Genomic DNA, 24,594 nt, shown 5'->3' on the forward strand with positions numbered 1-24,594 from the left:
TTAACACTTTTGTTTGCCTTGATGAAAATATCTCAAGAAGGAACCCTTATTGTAGATTATATGCAAACTATTAAAGGCATCGTAGATGCTTTATCAATGGTCGGTCACCTTTTATGTGATGTAGAAATTGTGGCTTACATTCTCAATGGTCTCAACAATAATTTCAAGGAATTAACTTTGACTATTCATGCATAGGACACACCTATGACATTCGAAGAATTGCATGACAAACTCCTTAACCATGAGACTTTCTTGAAGTGAGAAGAAGACAATAAAATTGAATCTCCTATCACTACTTAGTTTGATCAAAAAACAAAGAATAAAAAGGGATTTGGTAGCCAAGGGAATCAATTCCAACTTCAAAGGAATCAATTCCAATTTTTGAAGAGACACCTTCAAGGCAACAACAGAGGTGCACAAGGAAATCAATTTCAATCCTAATTTCTAGTACCCAAACTAGCGACCACATCTTGACACCCATTAGCCTATAGTGTGTGAACTGTGCGATAAATTGGGGCATTATGTGAAGACATGTAAATTACATCCTAGACTGAAATTCAGTCTCAATTGCCCTCAAGCAAATTACAAGAGCAATCACACCTACTCCAATAATAACAATTGGATAGCTGACTTAAACACGTATCTCACCACATCACCTTAGACCTTCAAAATCCCTCCATGTAATCAAAATACGGTGAAAATGAAGATACTATGATTGACGATGGTAAAAATGTTCCAATAACTCACACTAGTTCCAATATGCTTAATTATTCAAATTACACGTTTAAACTTAATGATATTTTATGTGCTCTACATATTTAAAAAAATTACTCTATCTCTCAATTTTGCAAACAAAACAATATGTGCATTGAATTCTTTTCTCGTATCTTTCATTGAATCTGAAGTTGGAGCAAAGGCTTCACCTAGATTGCAATTCACCTCAAATTCACACTTCAACTTAGCTATGTTAGAGTTTAAGAAACAATGACCCCAAACAACTAACTCCAAATCAAAAATTAAAATACTAATATGCTCAAATGGTCCAAACCAATTAATCTTAAATCTCACAAAGATTTTGCACAATTTTTTCATTTTACCTAATATATTTCAAGCTGAATAAGGAACTAAAAAGAATTAAAAGCCATTGTGCCACCATGAAAATGTGGGATAGGTTTAGCAATTTAATTCGTAGTGCTTTTATTTTGTCGATCACTTGGTGATTGATTGCTACTTTATTTATTATCGTAAATTTGTTGATAAGTGATCTAAAATTAATTAGATGGTTGTTTGGTCATTGAGAAAACGAAAGAAAACAAAAGAAACTTACATTTTGGATCGTTTCTCATATTGAACCAAAAGTGGTAGTGAGTGTGGACTGTGGAGTGAGACCACCCATGTCGGCGGTATGAATCCCGATTGAAAGGCTTGAAGTAGACGCCAGAATTACAGGCTTCCAGGTGAGGGCCATATTTAAGATCCGACAACATTTATCTCACCCTGTAGGCTGTTGCGCGCCTCCATCACTCCATCCATAAATACCACTAAACCACTGCATTCTCAGTTTCCACAACTACTGCTCCATCATGGACCCCCTCTCCGCCCTCCGCGACTTCACCGTCCGTGGAGAGCTCGACAAGATCGTCAGAGTCGGCGACGAGTTCCGATTTGGTTCCGACTACACCTTCCCTTGCTCCGCTGAAACCGCCTACCGATCCAAACAAGGTAATCTTTATACGCTCGAAACCCTTGTGTATTACGTCAAGAATCACCACATCAAGCACACCGAGTACCTCCAGAGCGCCCGCACTCAGAGAATCCCCGCTGTTACCCTGCCCGATCGTAAACCTCTGCTCGAATACCTTCAAGGCAAAGTTGCCTCCACCGACGCCATCGAATTCGTCGTACCCCAAAACCCTAAAATCCCCGATATCGGTGTCGATGCCGTCGACGAGTACCGCCCCGAGGACCCCACGTTGCTCGCAATTCGTGACCCGCCCGGTTCAGAGGACGCCTTGGACAATTCTAGGGTTAGGGGGTTTGACAATGTTGATTACATCTCCATGATTAGGGCTTCCGAGAGACCTTTGAAAGATCGTGAATCGTTGTTAGAATGTAAGCAAAGGGATTTCTATAGCGTGCTAATGGCCTCGACGAGGCGGGAGGAGGAGCGGCATAGGCTAGAGTCGCACCAGAGGAAGGATGGGTTGGTGGCAAAGAGTCGGTTAATGGGCGCGGACGAGAGGGGTTTAGGGTTTTGGAAGGATGGGGATGAGTTGGGGTATGATGGGACGCCCAAACCGAAAATGCTGCTGAACAGGAGCAAGATTGGGGAGGGTGTGCCAATAATTCTCGTACCCAGTGCGTTTCAAACTCTGATTACCATCTATAATGTGAAGGAGTTTTTGGAGGATGGGGTTTTCATACCAACAGATGTGAAGGCAAAGCAAATGAAAGGGGCAAAACCTGATTGCGTTACAGTGCAGAAGAAGTTTAGTAGGGATAGGGTAGTCATGGCATATGAGGTAAGGGACAAGCCATCAGCATTGAAGACAGAAGATTGGGATCGGGTTGTTGCAGTTTTTGTATTAGGAAAGGAGTGGCAGTTCAAGGATTGGCCCTTCAAGGATCATGTTGAGATATTCAATAAAAGTAAGCTTTGCTATATTAATTACATTTATCATTGATAAAATTTGAAATTAGGTTGAAAATTTTTGGTATGTTTAGTAACAAAATCATGAATGTAGTTATTGATTTTGTTGCTTGTATGTATTTTTGAAGAATGATGAAATAAGTTTTATTTATATCAATCAACTGGAACTTTTGTCTTTGGACATGTGCTCCTTTAAAGTGCATCCAGGCTGATTTGATTATTTTATATGTTGAATTTTATGCAGTTATTGGTTTTTACATGCGGTTTGAAGATGATAGTGTGGAGTCTGCAAAGATTGTCAAGCAGTGGAATGTAAAGATAATCTCAGTGAGTATTTTTTTTTTTCATTTTGAGATGCTTAATTATTATTATTGTTATTATTATTTTGATAGGTAAGAAGGTAAATATATTAAATTAAAAAGGGCCGCCAAAAGAGTGACCCACGGTATATGGAACATTTACACCAATCATCAAGTGGCAACACCAAAAGCCAAAGCTACAAAAGAAGAATGACTTAAGCAACACCACCCTCAATAAGATCCCATCCAATCGAAAAAACTTAAAAGAGTTAAAAGGAGCATTATTTATAAACATCCTAGTCTTTGACCATAGAAAACAAACAAAAGAATTTTTTAGTCTTTGGAGCAAAAGCTCGCTCCCATCAAAGGCAATTCCATTCCGTACCTTCCAAACTGTCCAAAAGATGCATAAGAGTCCCATGTTCCAAACCTTTTTGCGCCTTTTGCATACGAAAGAGCCATGCCAACCTAACAGTATATCTCTAACCGACAAGGGAATCACCCTTGAGATGCTTAGTTTTTTAATCCTAGTTTTCTTAAGGATTAGGCGATAAGAGTTGTTGCTTCCTTCTATGGGTGTGTTTAACATTGTATTCATAGTTGTTAAAAACTTACGATACACGATACGATACGTGATATTACGATACAATGATGATATATACATTTTCAACTATTTTTTGTAATTAAAAAAAAAATCAAATTATTATTATTTTTTTGTTAAAAGAATTTATTGTATTATTTGTCTAGAATATACTAAAAGATTAAAAATTGATCATAAAAATGAGAAATAGGTTAAATAATCTTAATATGAGAAGTTTCATTCTTGTTGTCATATTCTATATTAGAAGTCATTATTTTTATAACGAATATTGGAGAATTTTCATTTGAATAGTTTGAATGTTGACAATGAAAATGATGGTGAATAAAATTTTTTATTTAATATATTGGTTTATTTTTTTATTTATTTTTAATTTTTTTGGAAAAGGAATGATGAAAAACCTAAAAAGCTAGAATTTTGAAGATGACAAATAAAGACATACATACATACATATGTGCGTATGTATCAATTAACATTCAATGTGTGCATCAAAATATGCCTAGTTAGAATTTGTAACTAGAAATGGAAGAAGTTTATCTTTGTGGATTATGTAATGAATCTATGTACTAAATTTACATTTTGTTAATTTGAACTTGTCAAAACTTTAACATTCAATGCTTTGATATGATAGATATACTTTAACTCTTTGGATCGTACTATCTTCCATAAAATTGGTTGTATATTACTCTATACTCCATACTTTAAATAGAGATTCACAGTTATACATATTTTTTCTATTTATTTTTCACTTTATAAAAAAACTTACGATGTGCGATACAATACGATACACAATACAGAAAAACGATACATGATATGTTTTACGAGTTAACAACTATGATTGTATTTACAACTCTAATGTGCAGATTAGCAAGAACAAGCGGCACCAAGACAGAGCAGCAGCACTTGAGGTGTGGGACAGATTAGAGGAATTTGTCCGGTCAAGATCACATACTTGAAGTACTCCATGTTTTATATAAAAGCTGTATGTTTCTTATCCTGATATTTATTGGCAGTGATATTCTCTCTTGAGTCTATACCTCTGTAGTTAAGAGGGTGAAGTTTCTTATATTTTTAAGCTCCTTTGACCTTTGTAGTCAGTTGTTACCTTAACTTTTTTCAATGTTTGAGAATAGTAGTAATGTGTTTTTGACTAATAATCTTTCCTTTATTTGGATGGATAGTTATTACTATTTCTGTTTTTTATTTGTTGCTATATTTTTCCTTGTTAAAGAGTATCGGAAGTGGGCCTTATCGGAAGAAGCTTCCTAGAAAGACTTGGTTGCGGGAGGGTGATAGAAATACATTTTTTATTTTAACAAAATGACTAATACACATAGAATAAGAAACTGTTTAGCCAAGATTAAAGGTAATGGGCTTTGGATCTTTCAGGAGAATGGGATAAATGAAATTGTGGCTCAAGCTTCTAGCAATCTTTTATTTGATCTAGGGGATTGGAGACCTTGCGTCAATGGTATGTCTTTTGAAGCCTTAGATAAGTAGGAAGCTGAAGGATTGAAGCTGTCATTTGAAGAGGAGGAGGTGTTTAGTGTTTTTTTAGATTTGAATGAGGACAAAACTCCAAGTCTAGATGGATTCTCCATGGCTTTCTAGTAATTTAGTTGGGACTTTGTGAAAGGCAATGTAATGAGTTTTCTTAGGAAATTTTATGAATAGGGTAGGTTTGAAAAAAGTTTGTATGCTATGTTTTCAATATTAATTCCAAAAGAAAAGGGGTGCAAACAACTTGAAAGACTTTAGACCAATAAGCTTGGTTGATGATTTGTATCAGCTACTAGGTAAGGTGTAGGCAAAAGATTGAAAAAGGTGTGTGAAATGAGGTCTCCAAGTTCCAAAATGCTTTTGTAGAGAGAAGACAAATTCTAGATGTTGCACTTCTAGCTAATGAGGCTATCGATTTGATTCTTTGCTGAAGAGTGATTTGTAAGATTGATATTGAGAAGGCGCATGCCCACATTAATGAGGGATTCTTGCTAGCTATCCTTGAAAAGATAGGGTTTGTTCTTAAATAAATTGAATGCATTAACTGGTCCATATTTACGACAACGTTTTTTGTGCTAGTTAATGGCACTATTTTCAGCTTCTTGTTTCTTTATCCACATTTCTTTGTGTTAGCTATGGAGATGCTCAATTGTCTCTTGGAGAGGGCTAGGGAGGGTGGTTATTTATGTCACTTCAAGGCAAGGGGGAGGGGTGGCAGGTGCACATCTGTTGTTTGTCAACGGTCTCCTTGCTTTTCGTGGATCTTCTCAATTCCAGATGGCTTATTTAAGTTTACTGGTCATGTGGATTGAAACTATTTTGGGTTTGGAAATAAACTTAGACTTAGAGAAGTGCAAATTGGTCTCAGGGTGCTGCTCACATGGTTTGAAATTCTCTCAAGGCTAAAAATTAAATTAGAGAAGAGTGAACTGATCATAGGGTTTAATGCGAATGAATTGGCCTTTGAGCTAAGTTGCATGATGAGAGAGCTTATGTGGGTCTACCCTTGGGTGCTCTCTTTAGATGAATGCTGGAATGGGATAAGGTGGAAGAGTGATTCCATAGAAGGCTTGATGTGGAAAAGACAATATATTCGAAATGGGGGAGGCTTACTCTGATTTGAAGCACCTTATTTACATTGTCTATCTACTTTATGCCCTTGTTTAACATTCCTAGAAAGGTCAAATTAAGGCTTGAGAAGATTTAATACACTTCCTTAGGGGACACATGGCTTTGGAGAAAAAGTCACATTTGATGAAATAACATATTATTTGCAAGGATAAGAGTAAGGGGTGCTTAGGCATTAGATGTCTTTCTTCCCTTAATATGGCACTCCTTGGAAATTGAAGTTGGAGATATACTTCTAAAGGAGAGACACTTTGCAAATAGGTTATACAAGGGAAGCATGGAGTAGAAGAATGATTGGCCGTTTTGCAAGGTGAGAGCTAGGTATGCAGTTGAGTTATGGAAAACTACGAGGAAGGGATGAGACATTTTTTAACAGTAGAGTATCCTTTGTGGTAGGTAATAGGAGGAGGATGAAGTTTTGGATGGAGGTGTGGGGACAAGCTCTTATGTGCGTCTTTCCCCTCTTTATGTGCCTATGCCTTGTCAAAATAGGCTTAGGTGACAGATGTATGGGATGAGACAAGTGTGAGGGATCATTGAAATCCTTGCTTCTCTAGATACTTGAATGAATGAGAGTTGGACAATGTAGAGGCCTTCTTCTCGAGATTGTAAGAAAGGTTTGTGAATGGGAAGGATAGGGTGGTATGGGAGGATTCAAAGAATGGTGTTCTTTTCGTCAAATCTTTTTATTTTGTCCTAAAGTTAGAGAGTTTAATTCCTTTCCCTATGGGCATTATTTAGAATTCATGGGTCTTGTCTAAAGTGATATTTTTGTTGGGAAGTTAGTTAGGGAAAGATATTGACTTTAGATCAACTTGGGTGGTCGTTGGTGAAAAGATGTTTCCTATGTAAACATGAAAAGAAATCAATTGATCATACATTCTTCGTCACCGTGTGAAATTAAGGGTGTTAATTAATCACATTCTCCTTTACTGTGCCAAATCAAGGGTGTTATGGTAGCTTCTCTTCACCTTATTTGGCGTTGTTTGGGTTCTACCTTCCTCAATTAGGGATACTCTTATAGGTTGCCAAGGTTCTTTTATAGAAAGAAAACACAACAAAGGTATGAAGAGTTGTTCCTAATCGAACCCTGAAGTGCTTATTCCTAGGAAATCTTTTATTATTGGTTAGGATGTACAGAAGAAGGCTAGATGTCTTTAATTGATTTTGTGGATTGGTTGGGATCTTATTAAGGAGAGGAGTAGTTTTTTTCTCTCCTCTTTTTTGGCATAGCATTGTGGTACCGTTATATATGTCCTGTGTATTTTGGTGTACAGTTTCTTTGGCGCTATCCATGATTTCTAGTCCTTGAGTTTGAAAACTGTTTGAGGGGAAGTGAGTACAGTTTCTATGTTAGATTGCACATATGTCCCTTGTGTTGTTTTTAAAGGAAAATTTTAATGCCAATTTTGTATTTGGACAAGATGTTGAATCAAACCCAATTTAAATTTGGATGGAAAATTTTTTCCCCTTCTTGGGAAGTTTGGCCAGAAAAAAAAAATTATTTAAGGGAAAAATTGAAAAACTTTCCATCTGAAGTATATATATAAGTTGGCTGAATATTTGGATAGATGTCTTGAATTTAGGCAAAATAAATATAAAAATTTACGAAGTTGGGTTGGCTAAATTGCCTGTAAATTCAGTGACTTGGAGATGATTGTGGTTGGGCCAAACTCATAAAATAAAAAATAAAAAATTGGGGTTGGGCCAAAAATGAACATGGAACCGTCAAACTAAAACCATGAAGACATGTTGTGGAAACTTGAAATTCACATTAATGGGCATTTTAGCTGTTAAACAAAAAATAATACTTGGTTAAACATGGAAAGTACATCAGAGATTGTGACAGTAGATCTCTCTCTCTCTCTCTCTCTCTCTCTGATACACACACAATCCTCCAAATACTTACGCTGCACCTGAATACACGTCATAGTATTTCAATAAATCTTTTATCCTTAAGAGTGCACTACTTATCAAAAAAGTGAGTTCCAACTTTTTAGTCATGGTTTTTTATTAGACTTTTTGATTACCCACTGACTTGTTAGCTGCTTTGTCACTAAACTTGAGTCTTTATTAAAAATGGATTTGGCTTATTTTTGAAAAGTGAAATAAATGACTAGAGATAATGTTATTTCTGATGGATAGATATTGGCAAAGTGATGGTAAAAAAATTAAAGGAACAATGACCAATTAGTGATCTGTACCCTTAGCCGCCTTTATGTTCCTTTTGCATTTATCTGTGCAGAGATAATGTTATTTCACATTTTCCAAACCTTTTAGGGTGGGGCTAGCTGTTGAGTTAGAGTTGCCACCATTGCTTGAGGGCTAGTGGAAAGTGGTTCTGTCATAGTTAACTCCTGGTTCTCAGAAAAAGCAAGGTCTTTGTAAGTGGGACAATTGGTCGTGCAACCTTTTTTGTCCTGCTTCAGAGTTGCATTATTCTTCTAGGTGGCTCCATCACTAGGTGAACTAAACAATTGATAGGCTGGTTAAGGGATGTGGTTCTTGTTACTGTGTTTATTGGGGAGTTGTTACCTCCCTGAATGTTTACACTGGATTTGGAGACTTTAGTGTTGTATATTCACTGGTTGAATGGTCAATTACTTTTACATGCACATTGGGTCGAATGAGATGGGTAGGTTTGCCTAGGTCTGTGATGTGATTGGCACATGCCTGTACTATATTAGGGTTGTAAGGTGACCAGATGACCATTATGTTATTATGTTAAAGGTGTATTCCTATCAAAAAAATGTTATTATGTTAAAGGTGTAGTTATACAGAAGGCTGAACATTTGATAAATGCTCCTTATGACAAGTCACAAGTACAATTGAAGAGGGCATATTTACTATGAGGGGAATGAAAAAGAAAAATGGGAAAATTAGAGATGAATACATTTGTTGGAAAATGCTGTCCAACAAGCAGAAATGTCTAGTTAGCCCTTAGCACCTCAGACCCAGCCCAATATTATGGGCCTTGTTCAATTTTTTTTTTGATAAACCAAGAGAAGAAATCATATTAGAACACGCCAAAACAGGGGGCGCTCCCTAAGTACACCGGCAGTATACAAAGAAGGCCTCACCCAAGGCAACAAAGGAGAAAACAAAAACCTAGAAAAGCCAAAGATGACCAACAAGTCAACCACCCAACATATTCATAAAAGAGAGATAGTCCACGTCCATGAATTGTTGAGACCATTCAAAAAGAGCCCAAAGGAAGAGATTCTTCAGACTCATATCTGACTTCTCTTCTTCTTGAAATATTCTTTTATTCCGCTCTCCCCAAATACACCAAAACAAACAAATAGGCGCCATTTTCCAAACTACACTCCTCTTCTTTTCTAGGCCCTTAATTTTCCATTCAAGAAGCAAATTTCTCACTGAATTCGGGAACACCCGCACCACCCCAAAAGAAGAGAGCACCACAGTCCAAAGCTCCCTTGTCTTACCACAATGAATTAGAATATGATCCGCCGATTCCTCATTCTCTTTACAAAGAATGCATCTGTTAACCATAGACTAACCCCTCCTCATTAACATATCAACAGTAGAAATTTTACCCCACACGGCTTCCCAAGCAAAAAAACGAGTTCTTAAAAGGGCACGCGAACCCCATACCTCCTTTGCTGGAAATAAGGGGCTGTTCTCCACCTTTAAAGACCGATAATAAGGGGCTTGTTCAATTTTGTTTTCAATCAACCAAGATGAGCTTCAGTCTAGTTATTGCTATTTTGCATCTCTGGCCCAGCCCAATAAGGGGCTTGCTCAAGTTTGCAATTAAACAGGGTGAGCTTCCTAGGAGCATATTTTTAATTAACAAAGCCTGGTACTCAAGGTTCATCTCAATTTGGTTTGGGGTAATGTGGTGTATGTGTACAGCTTGGAGATGATAAATGAACAAACAACACACCAATGACATGATCTCAGCTTCATAGTTCCTCGTTCAAGCTTTTCCTGGATCTAGTGAAGCTAAGTTCAAGTTTTAAGTAATTCATTCACAAACTGGGTTTATTCTGCACTAGGTTTTGTTAGGCTTATGTGTAGTTGATCGTACCTCATGTAGGTGCAGTGGCATATCCCTTTAAGGAACTTAACTGATGGAGAATGCTTTAAAGGAAAAGTGATAAGTAATCTGAAAAATAGTTAAATATGGTTGAGAATTGTGACAAATTATAGTAGCAGAAGCAGTAATCACCACTGGCAATTGTCAAGGTAGGATCTGAATGTTTGATTTGAATAAAAGAGAAGCTTGGTTAGGTCCAAGTGCACTCTAGCTGATGACCTTAAAAGTGGCCAGTTGAGATGGGGTCTAGCCCGAGCTTGGCTCCTTTGTTCCACTTGGTTTAATAATGCCTAAGGTGGCAGGTAGTGTGTTTAGATGGATTGTTTGTGTGCAACTAGCAAGAAGTGACAGTTTAATTTTGATGCAACAAAATTGCTTTAGAAGTTAAAAAAGCTCCGTGAGATGATGAGTTATTTTTAAGGAGTGATATGTGAGATAGGGCCATTTATTTTGCAAAGCATTTTGGATGTTTTAATTTTCTTTCCTTGTTATAGCATATCATTGATCAGAAAACCCACAATCAATTTTCCTTGGTCTTTCTGCACCCTAATTTTATATTTGATTTCAGTTTCAGAAGGTTGTGTGTAGATTGTTTTGAGTGCCCCTTTCATCCTTTTTGACCATATTTTATTCTTTTCTGAACAGAAATAGGAACAGAACCTAGGGAAGATGATCTCAGCCTGTGCATTGTTGGCATATACCTGAATAATGGTGAGAAGGATGGCATGTGAGCAGTACATGGAGACACTTATGTTCAGCGTTGATTCATCAGATGTACATGTTACAGGTTTGTCTCAAATAGTAATTGTTTTGAGGTTTCTATGAAATGAATCCTATTTTGAAGAATACAAACTTCCCTTTGTATCCTCATTGTAACGGTACAAGTTTATGATAGCAATTTCTCTGAAGCATTGGTTCATTTCCATACATCAATTTTCCTTTGCACCTTTATTTTCTTTTTTTCCTTTTTTTGTGGGAATCTGCTTTCCTTGCTGCTTTAGTAAGTTTGATTCATTAGCATATTATTGTTATACTAACTTTAGCTTATTCTATAAGTTAGGAATGGTCTTTATTGATAAGGGAAGAGAACAAAAAGTCTCTTCAGCCATACAAAACCATATCATCCTCTCAGAACTCACCGAAATATAAATTATTACATGAACCACTCAAACAATCGGAACCAGAAGAAATAAACAAAAAATAAAAACGAATGCAGGCAACAATCACGAATATGTAAGAACGGTGAAATATGTTCTGACGGATTGTTAAATTTATCCTGCGATGAAAGTTGAAGCATATGATGCAGCAATGAGAAGGATGAAGAGCAGGGACATTGATGATTTTGTGGAACTTCCATTTGATGTGCCGTTGTCTGTTGATGGTACGGTTTTGGATCCGCCATCTATATTCACCAGGAAAAATGGTTGAAATATATTCCCGCAATTGAATAGTGAACACCAAGGGAAAAAATAGAAGATAAAGTTCAATATTTGATGGTAACGAGGAAATAGCATCGGGATTTTAACCACCCAAATTGACGTCCTTGTGAAGGGGTTTGTACGTACCTGAGGGAACTGTAGTTGGAGATTCAGGCATTGCTGCTGGGGAGTCTGCTGGAGAAGCAGCTGCCAAGTTACAGATGCTAGAAGTTAGAATAGTATAAGAAACATTTTGAATATGAAGCAGTTTTCGGAGGAAATACCAAGTGAATTCAATTCTCAATTTCTCATGTGCATTCTTACCATTACCATTACAGCGGCTGAGGGGAGGAGTCTGAACATTGCAAGCGCCAGGTAGTGCCAGAGCTTGAGTTTGGTTGATGTTGATCCCCACAGAAGACCCACCACCATTCAGAACCTCACACAGGCACTGTGGCTGCGAGCGGACAACACTAGCAAGTTGAGTGCAGCATCCTGAAGACGGGGTTGAGGAGTTCCCTGAAATGTAGTTAAGACATGGCGACATGCTGATTATGACGCTTGTGCAACTCGACTGAGCTGCAGTGCCTGGCCAGAGCATGGTCACTGCGACAAGGACCAAACCAACTGCAAGTGCTGTACGTGCCATTGGACGTTTTCAGGGTGTTGGCGGAAGTGCTTGTGTGTTGCGGAGAGCGCCTGCTAGTGAGAATTGGATTCAATTTTTGATGGTGGGAGGAGTGGACGAGGTGAAGCTTATGTAGGTGAGTGTCTGGGAAGGACAGACCAATGAAGATTGGCTATGTGGGTGAACAACCTCTCCTAATAACGGATTCGTTGGTAAACAGCAACTCAGATCTCGACCTGTTCAAACCTCAGAAAATTTTGGAACGATGGTTTCCTTTGACTTGAGTGGAAGAAAGAGACAACAAATGTGGGTGACCAACTTCTAGCATGTCATGGGGGGCTCTTTGGTAAACAACAACTCAACTTATAACGTATTCAAGGCTGGAGAAGTGTTCGAAACTTGTTCTTACAAGAAAGCACAGCGTGTGGTAGGCACCTCAAATTTTATTGACTTTTAAGTCATTTGGTTTTCTGATTGGTTTCTATCAAAGTTGCTTTTACCAATGTTTGTCCATTAGGAGTTAGTTATCCTTGTTTTCCCACTTGGAGCCAATTACATCCAATTGGCTTGACCTGGAAATCAAACCCTCAGTCAGAATCCAGGAGAACACATGCCATGTAGTCCCGGTGTTAGTCGGTTGGTTGGATTGTGCATTGACATCCGGCCCAGGGTGCATGCTCTTACGATTAAAATAGAGCTGCAACACAGACCGGTGGAGTCAAGTTTGCACTTAGATTTCAACACAATCCAAATTGAAAAACTCAAACCCAATTTAACCCAATCTCTGAAAAATCAGGTGTTCAAACTTTAAATGAATATTATCTTTGAAATAATATATAAATTATAAATATAATAAAAATATGAATTTGGGTTTAAGTTAGGCTCAAAATATTTAAACTTTAAGATGAACTCATCCTCAGTTATATTCGGACTAAAAAATAGTATGAATATGTTTGGTTTTTGAAAAATTTGAGGAAAAAATAAATAAAATCAATAACTTACTTTTATATATTACTTTAAATTGATTTAACTTATTTTTCTACTTTTATAAAATTATTTTACTTATTTTTCTAACTTATTTTACTTTTACAATACTCAATTTTAAAATTTATAAATTTTTAATTAATTTTAATTATATTTGATTTTACATATTTTTTGTATTGTAAAATCAATTACGAGAAAAAAAATCATTTTTTTAATAATTTTTATTTTTTCTTTTTAATATGTTTTTTTGGGAATCAAACATAACCAATGTCCAATTAAAGTACTAAAAATAATTATTCAAGTCACTCAAAAAATTAGATTGGATCCCACCGACTCATCTAAGTTGCAGCAAATGATCTTACCTATAGGAAGAGCTAAGCACCGTGGCCTCAACAATTGATCGCAATCATGGATGAAGACGAAGTTGCACGATCAAAGCCAACATTGTAAGAACGTTAAGGCATGAACATAGAGTAACGCTTCCTTATTTGTATGAAAAATGATGTAAGATATACTTTGGCATTTCCCATTGGCCATGTGACGGTTACTTTTGAATCAGAGGACATACACTTGTATACCATACATCAGGTTTACTCCATTGAGAAATTACTAGTTCTATGGAAATTATGACAAGAAATTTCACCATTGCATTTGGCCATACACAAAGTTATAAAGCTTTGTTCTTTAACATTAATAAAGTCTTACAGTACAGAGGAAACAGCAGACGTGAAGAGAGTCTCCTGAATCACTCTCACATAGGTGCATTAAACAAACCCCACAAACATCACAAACAGATAACATTAAACAAGTACCACACACATAGCAATATCTCATATAGTAGTATATTATAGAAGCTCCAAGGTCCCACACGGTACGCTCAGAGGCTGCTTGAAACTGAAGCATACGAAGCCATGAAGAGAAGGATGGCAATGAGCTGAGGGCACATCTTCATTATAATACTCCCATCTGAGGAATCCGCACCATTGGATGGCACTGTTTTAGATCCACCTCCTGCATCATTCACATGAGAGTATGATGAGTTTCGAGTTTAAAACGCGTTTAGATAGTTAAAAGAGGAGTTCCTATATATCCTCTATCCAATGTGACATGTCATAATCATTCTATATATTGTCCTCATTACGTCCTCTTATAGGATCAAATAAACTCTGATATCAGGGTTGAAGATCAGCTCATCATTTATAATGGTCCTCACTCAACGGTATAAATATTATCAATTTTGGACCTAAGAGATTCTCGTGGCTTTAAAATACATTTATACGATTAAGAAGACTCTATACATGTATTGAGTCAAGACATTTTCCCCTATCCAACGTGGAATATCATAAATCCCATGGGACTTACCCAAACGGCTTTTTGTTTTTGGGCGTTCTTCAGTTTTTCGGTATAAGTCAGTACAGGCATGCAACCGGGAACTGAAATTAGAATTGCTGAGTGGTTTATGTGTTGTGATATTTTGGGACTGAGATTCAAGTTCAAATGAATATATAGTAATTAATATTATTTGCATATCAACTTCCAGTTTGGTACTACTAAATCAAATTGAAGAACTTGATGAAAGCCATTCTATCATGTTACTAGAAAAATTGTCATGTGTTACAAAAATTTAGAAAAGCACTATTAATTTTCTTAATCTTGGCTAAACTTGTAAAATAATTAATAAATTTAGAAGAAAAAAGTATATATGTAATGAAATCCCAGTTCCCGTTGCCCTGTATATACCTGAGACTGACGAGCTAGTTGGAAAATCTGGAGTACCTTCTGGAGAACCCATTGGGGAAGCCAGTAATGGAGGTGTTGCAGGTCCATCAGCAGCTGTCCAAAAGGAAAACTAAATTTGAATCAAACTCCATACATATCACACAGCTAAAACATTAATGATGATCAGTAAAGACATCCATTTGAGCCTTACCATCACATTGGCTAACAGGCGGAGTTTGTACATTGCACGCACCAGGGAGCGCCAGGGCAAGAGTCCGGTTAATTGTGATACCCAAAGCTGCACCACCGCCATTGAGTGCCACACAAAGGCATCGCGGCTGTGACTGAACAACACTGGCTAGTTGTGAGCAGCATGAAGAAGAGGGGCTCGAGGAACTTCCTGTAATGTAGTTTAGGCATGGAGCCATGCCAATGAGCACAGTGGTGCAACCCGATTGAGCCATGGCTTTAGCCCAAAGCATTGCAGATAGAACCACTACTAGCCCCATGCCAGTCACTCTTAAAGCCATGACTTCTACTGGATACTCCAACCGTGCCAGGGGTTGGAGTTGAGAGAAGAGAAGTGATTTATATGGAAATTTTTTGTTGGTATCTCGTCAGCCACCCCTTCCATTTGTGGGGTATTGGTAAACTAAACAGGCTTCATGAGGTAAGAATTGGACTTATTTAAATAAAATGGCACTAATGAGTCACTTCACGTACTATGAGATTAACATGCTTTGGTCATATTTTAAGCTACAAAATATTACATAACAAAGCAAAGGCCTTATTCCATCAGAAGCATTATGCCTGTTCATAGATTTAATACAGGTCTATTCAATGATGTGATCTGAAATCCAAAGTCAACATGGGATCCTTCAACGGAACTCTGTACGTGGCAAGTTCAATAAGCCACACCCACCTAACACTCTTTTCCTTCATAAAGTTAGTTAAAGTAGTTGAGCTCCAACACCCACCTCAAATCTACCGTTTTCCCTCCACTTCTATAAATTCCCTCATTTCTCATCTTTTCAAAAACCACTTCTCTCTTCAACACCATAGATTCCCGCACTGCTAAAGCCTCTGCAAGTCCAAGACTAAAACCAAAGAGAGCCAATATGGAGGTCTTCAAGTCTTCTCTGTGCTTGGTTTCAACACTGGCAATAGCTCTGATGGTTGTGATTATGCCAGTTCAAGGACAGATCAGTACCTCGTGTTCTGCTTCGATGATTTCCAGCTTCACCCCTTGCATAAATTTTGTTACTAATAGCAGTGGCAATGGAACTTCACCAACCGCGGATTGTTGCAATGCGCTCAGGTCCCTCACAAGCACCAGCATGGACTGCTTGTGCCTCATTGTAACTGGAAGTGTTCCCTTCCAAATGCCAATCAACAGAACCCTCGCTATCTCCCTCCCGCGTGCTTGTAACACGGCTAGTGTGCCGGTCCAATGCAAAGGTAAAATTTCCTTAAGTTCGCATTACCTTTCTGGGTGTTCCTTTGGTATAATTAATTATGTTGCTAATTTTAAAATTCGCTACTTGTTTGCAGCAACTGGTGCGCCTGTTCCCGCTCCAGGCCCTGCAGCACTTGGACCAACACTCTCTCCTCAAGCCACTCCCTCTCCTACAGGACCTAGTCCTAAAGGTAATCTACACACTTAGAAGATTAGCCATGGCCAGAGGCCATTTCAGGGGCTAATAATCGTCTATTGTCTGGCCTTACCTAAGCATCATGGCGATTATAATCACTAAATCGCTTTGTTTTGGTCTCTGTTTTTGGACAGCTTCTTCTGTGCCTGGATCAACATCACCAGCTCTAGCACCGGGATCTGACACAACTCCGTCTCTGACTCCAGACTCTCCTACTGTGGATTCCGATGCCCCAACCACAACTACAGGAAGCCGCCCAGTTCTGACCCCATCAGCTGGAAATCGTCCTCAAAGTCTCTCACCATCTCTTGTGCTATTTGTACTTGGAATTATATTCATCATGTACTATTAGGTTGTCGTGTGTATCTTTTAGTATTGTGTCAGGGGAGTGATTATTGTTTTGGGCTCACAGAGAGCTTTCAGCTTTATTTGTATTCATTCATTAAATAAACCGGGATTCTTTTGTATAATACTTACTCCTAATCTAATATCCGCTGCATATCAAAAGTCAAATTATGAGAAACTGAAGGGTACTTTTGGAAAATACATTCATCTCCCGCCAAACCGTTTACAAACACTTAACGGCCACTACATTTAACCCAAATTAGAAAGAAGAGTCTCATTTTCTCCCTCTCTCAGAAACTTTTCCCCGGAAGCAAACAAATCTTAGAAAGATAAAAGAAACCAGCAATGAACTCTACCTCTCCAGCTCATTCCAACGCGATCATTTCATTGCTGCTTCTCACAATGATCGCCCTGTGCTCGACGGCGGCGCAGTTACCGGCGGGAGGCTGCGCCGGAGAGCTGATTGCATTCTCTCCATGCCTGCCATTCGTATCGTCACCACCGAACAATGTGACGTCGTCGGCTTCTTCGCAGTGCTGCGGTGTGTTTTCCTCGGCTTTTGAGAGCGCTGACGGCGCCTGCCTCTGTTACCTTATCCAGCAGCCTCTGATCTTGGGCTTTCCTCTGAACGCCACGAAACTTCTCGCTCTTTCTTCTCTTTGCCCTCCTGGAAACGCCACTTCTGCCTGGAACGCTTCTCTTGAATCCTTCTGCATAGGTTTCTTGGATTCTTGAACCTCTTATCTTTTCTTAGTATTTTTCTTTAATAATTTTTTTGCTATGTTACAAAATTTTGGAATTTGTTTTTTTTTCCTCAAAAAAATGCTGCTAATGGTCAAAGTTAACCCAATTTGAGTGCTAAATTGCCATAACCTAACAGAAAAAGATAGCATGTATAAATATTTCTTATTTTTTTAATATAAATTAGATGATATGTTGTTGAATTAGGAAGAAAATTTGCAGGTTAGTTTGATGATTACGACATATGTATATAAAAGGTTATATTTGGTTAAAAAAATGATTTTCTTATATTTGATTTCATTAGGAAAAAATATGATAGAAAATTAAATATAATTAAAATTTATTAATATTTTATATTTTAAAATTATTAATCTTTTACTGAAAAAAATAAGTGAAATAAATTTGAAATAATTTCTTAATTTTAAATATATATATATATATATATATATATATATTTTCATCTCTACTTTTTTTTCCCCCTGTAATTTGAATTTTCTAGTATACAATGAAAATTTTAGGTTTCAAAGGAAGGGAAAAAATTATTTTGTTAAGAGGGTGATGAAAAAAAAAAACTTTTAAACTTTATGTAAGTGCATAATATTTTCATAGAGAATAAGTCGAGAAAACTGTTTTTACATTTGAGTTTGCAAATAAAATTAATGTTTTCAAGAACAATTGAGAACGGTTTTTAAAAGTGTTTTCAAAAACTGTTTTTTGATTCTTAAAAATGGTTCCAAATCAGCTGTGATGTTTTTCTATTCTTTATTTAAAAATAGCATGCATTCTCATAAAAAGCAAAATGTTAATTCGCTTTCTTTGAATTGATTTTGTACCAGGGTCACCAGCATTGCCTCCCCTCCAGGGCACAACGGGTCCAGGGCTTGGACGGCAACCTCCCACTACTAGTGATTCAGGTAAGAGGGCTGATTGTGGCCTGTTTTATTGTGTTTGAAAACATGGAAAATTGAAGCATTGACAATCATCATCATGGTGTGGGACACTAAATTTTCCAAACTGTTTTGCAGCTCCTGCTAAATCTCCACCTCATTTTCCAAGCTTCCCTGCAGAACCTCCAGGGCATTTACCAACATTGCCAAGCTCACCCCCAAACTCATCAGTGCAACCAGAAAAGATGGACATAATTAGAATTTGGTTTCAACAAGGAATCATTGTTGTCATTGTTCTTATCCAAGCTTACCTTTAGTTCTACATGACCTTTCAAGTAATTAGATAGATTTCCTGTAGAAAGAGCATCCTACTGCCACAAGCTTTTCACAATTGTGATACATTATTTCTGCAAATTGAAACAATAATTGCTTGAATCTCATAGAATGAGAGAAAGATCCCCCTGTATAAATCACCCCAAATGCTGTTTCACTGACAGTTACATCACCTATTTAATGGAAATAAATACAAAGACATATAATCAGTTTCAAAAGAAACAAAAAAAACCCTTCACAAGTTGCTCGCTGTGATGGGTGAGTTTACTTCCAACCATCAGACCATTCAGCTTCATCCTTAACAGGTTTAGGGATCTCTTCTGCTTGAAAGGGCTCTTCACCCCTTTCAACTTCATTGGAGGGTTGAGGGTTCTCTTCTTCATGGTTGAAGCTGAACTGCACAGGTTCCTTGTCAACAAAATCCTGCCTCTCAGGAAGAGCACAGCCCTGGTAGGAGTCATTGTCTGAGCAATGCCATAAAATCTTGTTCCAATATAAATCCTGCAGAATGCAAATCACTGAACATTACAGATCTAAACAACTGAACCTGTTAGCAATACATTATATTTCACTGAACAATGGCATGAAGTTTGAGACATGAGTTTGTGGTCCAAAACCAAGGTATAACATTTGTCTATGTTCATAGGAGCCACTGTTTTAACTAGCTTCATTTCTTTTTCACTAGCTTTATTTTCTTCCAATGTTCTACTCTAAGAAAATCATAAAAAGAGAGTAGAGAAGTCATGTAAAGAGCAAAATTTGAAGCACTCATTTCCATACTCAACGGCGAAGTACATGAGAAGCAGTCAGCAGTGCAAGCAATACTTTCAGGGTCTGCCCAGGCAAGCATAGTTCAATCAAGTTATGGTACACTTAAACTGTGAACATTATATATTCTCTTAAAATCTGCAATTTTACCATATGTGCATCATTTTTTATACCCTCTCAAGAAACAACATAAAGATATATAGCCCTGAAAGATATAAAACCAGAATTTTTTTTTTCTTGTGATAAAAATTAATCTTAATCACATTCTACCATTTTTAAGAACACTAACATAAATATAATTTTTAAGAACTTAATTCAAATCAAGTTCTACAATTTTTAGGAACTCCAGCATTAAAGGCTTGAGTTAGTCTGGGGAATCTATTCCCACCTTGTCTGCTAATTTGCATGCATTCATTATCAACATCATTAAGCATTGCATGGATTTTATTTTGAATATACAGACCATCCTTGAAAAGGGGAGCTCATAAAGGATGAGAGATACCTTGCTGATAATGTGTGGATTTCCAATAATAATAAGCAACGATTTAGCTCGGGTAATAGCCACATTAAACCTTCTGGGATTGCTCAAAAATCCCAAACAGTGGTTTTTGTCAAACTCATTGTGTTTAATTGTTGATCGGACGGTAGATATAATAATAACTTCCCTCTCTTGTCCTTGAAATTGCTCAACACTGCCAACCTTGATAGCAGGCATATCAACACCTTCCAGGGCCTTCTTTAATTTGAGTACCTGCTGCCTATATGGTGTTATTACCCCAATATCTTCCTCTCTCAGATCCTGGCTTATAGTAAGCTTCTTAATGATCTCCACCACCTTACTTGCCTCAGTCCTATTAAACCACGATGGGTTGCTTCCTTCCCTTTCATCATAGCCTTGGACGCCAATGAAAAGAACAGGAAAGTCCCTGTTAGGAAGGATTTCAGCCCAAGTCATGGAGGAACTTTTATCATCTTTGCACGGGATCAGTTCCCCTTTATAAAACAGCTGTGAGGGAAGATGTAGGATTTCTGGGTGACATCGGTAGTTTCTAACTAATTTGGTTACATAGTTTTCATCCTCCTTGTGGTAAAACTCACATTCAAAAAGCCTCTCCAAGTATGATTTTCCCAAGCAGTAGGTCTCTGCATCTTTGGAGTAAATTACAGGACCCAGTTGCATTGGGTCTCCAGCAAGAACAACAACTGTTTTCCTCTGGCAAAGGTGGGATAGAGGAATCATCGTTTCTGGCTCAGAAGCTTGGCCAGCCTCATCCAATAAAATGTGAGAGAAGTGGCTCCGCTTGACACCTTCTGCATAAAGGAGAGCGGCACTCATGTAAGTTGAAATAATTATCCTATAGCGCTTGAGGTCATTGAGTGGAGGACACTTGAAGATCAAGTCTTCAGAGAAGCAAAAACGAATGAAGTCAGGATTCATATCCTCATAAGGGCGAGAAGTTGCATTTAGTCTGAATATCTCATTCCCTTGTACTTCCACAGCCTTCTCAGCAAGGAGTCGTTCTAATAAGTGGTCTGCAGCACTATTTGAAGGTGCACAGACTAGAATGCGAGTATTCTTTTGAGTCAAATAGAGCTGGAGGATTGCTTCCACCATTGTCTTAGTCTTACCTGTACCTGGAGGGCCATGGATCACATAAGGTGGTGCCCCTCTGCAGCCAAGTATCATTTTAATTGAAAAAATCTGCTCCTCATTGAGATTAAAAGATATAGGGACCATGTGAGTTGCTTTGATCAGTCTCCTTCTAGAATCAGAAGGAAAGAGGAGATCCATCTCTAACCCTTTTGCAGAGTCTATAGCCTGATATAATCTTCTCATATTCACTCGATTGTAAGTGAACCTTACATTGTAGAGACTTTCATCCGTATGATGCCAGATGAATTCTTTGGCAAAACCCAAGTACACCTGTTCAGCCTCAACACGATGGATGAAACCCTACACAACAACCAATTCAAGATTTTACATTTTGAGGGAAAGATACAGACAAACTAATAATATTACACTCAAGTGAACAAGCATAAAACAAACCATAATCTAACAGCTGGAGTTCATCCATGATCATCTAGAAAGTGTATTCGTGTATGGTACATTTATTTGTCTGCTAAACATGAATCACAAGTGGAAGGCAAAAACCTTCATTTTCTCATACCAAATTTAGATCCCTTTAGTGGAAAATCAAATTTAAGAGGATCCTGACCATGTCATTAATGACATTTCTTTGGAAATCACAGCATATAGACCAATAACAACATCAAAAAGCAAACTTATTACACAGTTTATAGGGTCATCCAACTGAACAACTTCAAACCTACATTTCCTAGGCATCCTATATAATATTAGAATTACATTACTTCTAATGCATATAACCCTTTTTGTTTCTATTTTTTATAAAAGGCTAAAATAATAACACTATGAAGAATAATGGTTCGCATTTTCAGATGGCAACATCTGATACATGTCTAAGAAGCATGATGTGTAAGTTTTTTCCTACAAGTAGAATGTTTATACAAGCTGAGATGCTTCAATCCTTAAAAATGATATAAGCACCCTGCATAAGTAGGAAAAGAACCTGATATGGAGGACTCAAATCATTTTCATCTTCATAGGCAAGCTTGGCAAAAATGTAATCCCCATGAACAAGTGAAGGTCTTTTCTCAGCCAGGCCAGGGACCTCAAGGGTCAAGAATTGCGTCCCCTTCCTCCTCATAGTCACACGCTCCATGTCATAGCTCCTCATGTCTTCCTGGAGCAAAAATAATCAACTTTAGAGATAAGAGAAAAGAAAAAGAGAAAAAAAAGAACCTTATATCATTATGCATATTATTATTTCCTCAACAAATGAAAGCTACCTCCATGCGAATTTCTTCCATGATCAGTAAAGTTTTGAAGTAAGATTCATAATTGTCTCTTGTTAGGCCTTCTAAGATGGTATCAGGGATCTGCTTACCCTCCACTAATTCTCTAACATCATTTGGAATTACATATTGAGGAAGCCTATATCTGAAACTTCGGGTATTCGGTCTTGCAGGTCGTGAACCCACAACATATTCCTGCACATTAAACACCTTCTTTCTTGAGCCTCTTGAATATGGCTTGTTTGGGGCCAAAGATTGTGAAACCCTATCTTCAGCCAAAAGGAAAATCACCCGCTCTATCCTGTCTGACCCCAAATCAAAGTGCACAACCGATGTGTGCAGGCCAATTTCCTTTGGCTTGCAAGATACCCACACAGTCAAAGTTTCCCCGGGCTGAAGCACTCTGTCTTCCAAGCAAAAAGACTCCAGAAATTCTTGAATGTATTTGATGTCTACACCTGCTGATGGTGGTTCCATTAAAGAAACTGTGAATGAGTCCTCAGGAGTGGATGCAAATATTCTTACTGCCCAGAGTTCCACAGGTTCACTAGTGGTGTTCTCTAAGGTTACACAGTCAGTAGCAGTTTCCCCCACGAATATTGATTTAGGCTTCCCTTTGAAGGCAAATGGGACAGAAACAACAACTGGACCTTCTTCACTCGGGTTGTAATCACACACGGATGCATCATTCTCAAAATCAATAAACCCAATTTCACCTTTGTCTCCAATGACAGAGCACTCATCATCCCACCCAGTAGCAGCCATCCCAAATCAACACTGATATGAACTAAAATCTGTAAATTTCAATGATAAACCACAAAAGGTAAGTGCCCATTTAATAATTTACAAGAAAATCACATACATTGCAGCTACCAGGAAGGAAATTACAGCAAACCCAATCTACAACAAAAATCCACTAAACCTACACTGGAAAAGTCATTTCTAACAAAAAAAAGGGGATCCGAATAAAATCCACAACCCACATTGAACTAAGACTGTACCCAGACTCTGAAACACAATGGAAACCAAAAAACAAGAACCAATCAATCATCAGATTATACCGATGGAAGGTCATGTTTAGTACAAGTAAACCATCAACAAAGTGTGAGAAATTCTATAATACCAGATTGCCATTCTTTTCCTCATAAATCAATAAACCAAACCAAACCAAAGCCGCAATAGTTCAATCGAAAGTTTCCAAAACGAGATCCCACACTACACATATATAATCCGGGGTCAGTTACAACAGACAAACATGTGAAAGTGATGAGAGGAGCTTCATATGAAAGAAATGAATGGAAATCCACCTTAAATCAGAACAAAAGGAGATATGATCCAATGCAGATTGAGGAGAAGAAAAGAAAAATAAAAACAACCCTCAAATGGCTTGCAACTAAAACTTCGCTATCTCAGCAACACACTTCATGGACTGACTGAACACATCCCAATCCCAATCTCTTAGGTTTTTTCACACCCCCAAACATTCATAAACAAAGGGTTTCGTTTGCCAGGTTTCAGCAAGCGTATAAACAAAGTTAAATCTGGCGTGTCACCTTCCCATTTGTTCTTTCCAACCCACGAAAAGTTAAAAGAAAAAAAGCACAAAAATACCTCAACAGAAAAGATAGAAATTGTGGGTCCAAATCACCAGAAATTTAAATTGTATTTCGAGAACGTAGCCTCGGAAAATATAAAGAGAGAAATCATGTATTTAGGCATGGGACGAAGCATAAGAAAACCATTGGATGCGGAACGTACGAGAAGACGTACTGCAAAACAACAATCAGCGAAGAGGATGACAGTCTGTATCACTTAACTGCCTACACTGAAATACAGAAGCGCCTCCGGCTCCACCCAAGTCTCACCTTTGGGTCTGTACCCATTCTATACGTATCCAAGAGCACGGACGAATCGTATCAAGCCAGCTATATAATTTAGGTCTTATTGTTTTTGCATCTAAGTTCTTCCATGGCTTGATATCTTCGTCTGTACCATTTAAGGTTATGATTT

General features: G+C 37.7%; 6 protein-coding genes across 14 annotated transcripts; 3 read left to right on the forward strand and 3 right to left on the reverse strand.

Moving 5' to 3' along the window:
- Positions 1–1,169: 1,169 nt before the first annotated feature.
- Positions 1,170–11,168, forward strand: LOC100257939 (protein CDC73 homolog). Its single transcript, XM_002282852.5, has 4 exons — positions 1,170–2,649; positions 2,895–2,977; positions 4,411–4,529; positions 10,881–11,168. The coding sequence occupies exons 1-3, from the start codon at positions 1,584–1,586 to the stop codon at positions 4,501–4,503; spliced, it is 1,242 nt and encodes a 413-aa protein (XP_002282888.1). The 5' UTR covers positions 1,170–1,583; the 3' UTR covers positions 4,504–4,529; positions 10,881–11,168.
- Positions 11,169–11,279: 111 nt separating this feature from the next.
- LOC100252788 (non-specific lipid transfer protein GPI-anchored 5) lies at positions 11,280–12,720 on the reverse strand. Of its 2 annotated transcripts, none has more exons than XM_010651623.3 (3): positions 11,984–12,720; positions 11,801–11,860; positions 11,280–11,637 (listed from the first exon to the last, which is right to left on the reverse strand). In XM_010651623.3, exons 1-3 carry the CDS (start codon positions 12,300–12,302, stop codon positions 11,507–11,509), a joined length of 510 nt encoding a protein of 169 aa, XP_010649925.1. In that variant the 5' UTR covers positions 12,303–12,720; the 3' UTR covers positions 11,280–11,506. The 2 variants fall into 2 exon arrangements, with proteins under 2 accessions (XP_010649925.1, XP_002282896.2); XM_002282860.5 differs by having other exon boundaries at positions 11,978–12,718.
- A 1,195-nt stretch (positions 12,721–13,915) lies between these two features.
- Positions 13,916–15,536, reverse strand: LOC100263007 (non-specific lipid transfer protein GPI-anchored 5). Its single transcript, XM_002278916.4, has 3 exons — positions 15,196–15,536; positions 15,006–15,098; positions 13,916–14,276 (listed from the first exon to the last, which is right to left on the reverse strand). The coding sequence occupies exons 1-3, from the start codon at positions 15,512–15,514 to the stop codon at positions 14,143–14,145; spliced, it is 546 nt and encodes a 181-aa protein (XP_002278952.1). The 5' UTR covers positions 15,515–15,536; the 3' UTR covers positions 13,916–14,142.
- Positions 15,537–16,024: 488 nt separating this feature from the next.
- LOC100257872 (non-specific lipid transfer protein GPI-anchored 20) lies at positions 16,025–17,104 on the forward strand. Its single transcript, XM_002278938.4, has 3 exons — positions 16,025–16,442; positions 16,536–16,631; positions 16,771–17,104. The coding sequence occupies exons 1-3, from the start codon at positions 16,103–16,105 to the stop codon at positions 16,986–16,988; spliced, it is 654 nt and encodes a 217-aa protein (XP_002278974.1). The 5' UTR covers positions 16,025–16,102; the 3' UTR covers positions 16,989–17,104.
- Positions 17,105–17,152: 48 nt separating this feature from the next.
- Positions 17,153–19,028, forward strand: LOC100252722 (non-specific lipid transfer protein GPI-anchored 25). The gene is made up of 3 exons (XM_002278955.4): positions 17,153–17,699; positions 18,559–18,636; positions 18,748–19,028. The coding sequence occupies exons 1-3, from the start codon at positions 17,327–17,329 to the stop codon at positions 18,924–18,926; spliced, it is 630 nt and encodes a 209-aa protein (XP_002278991.1). The 5' UTR covers positions 17,153–17,326; the 3' UTR covers positions 18,927–19,028.
- A 26-nt stretch (positions 19,029–19,054) lies between these two features.
- Positions 19,055–24,594, reverse strand: LOC100247679 (probable RNA helicase SDE3). 8 transcript variants are annotated; one of them, XM_059736863.1, is made up of 7 exons: positions 23,892–24,151; positions 23,708–23,799; positions 23,511–23,592; positions 22,579–23,378; positions 22,299–22,472; positions 20,213–21,664; positions 19,055–19,443 (listed from the first exon to the last, which is right to left on the reverse strand). In XM_059736863.1, exons 4-7 carry the CDS (start codon positions 23,347–23,349, stop codon positions 19,207–19,209), a joined length of 2,634 nt encoding a protein of 877 aa, XP_059592846.1. In that variant the 5' UTR covers positions 23,350–23,378; positions 23,511–23,592; positions 23,708–23,799; positions 23,892–24,151; the 3' UTR covers positions 19,055–19,206. The 8 variants fall into 8 exon arrangements, with proteins under 8 accessions (XP_059592846.1, XP_010649926.1, XP_010649928.1 ...); XM_010651624.3 differs by lacking the exon at positions 23,511–23,592; XM_010651626.3 differs by lacking the exons at positions 23,511–23,592; positions 23,708–23,799; positions 23,892–24,151 and adding an exon at positions 24,402–24,594.

This window comes from Vitis vinifera, chromosome 5 (assembly GCF_030704535.1).
Source record: "Vitis vinifera cultivar Pinot Noir 40024 chromosome 5, ASM3070453v1".
Classification (NCBI taxonomy): domain Eukaryota; kingdom Viridiplantae; phylum Streptophyta; class Magnoliopsida; order Vitales; family Vitaceae; genus Vitis; species Vitis vinifera.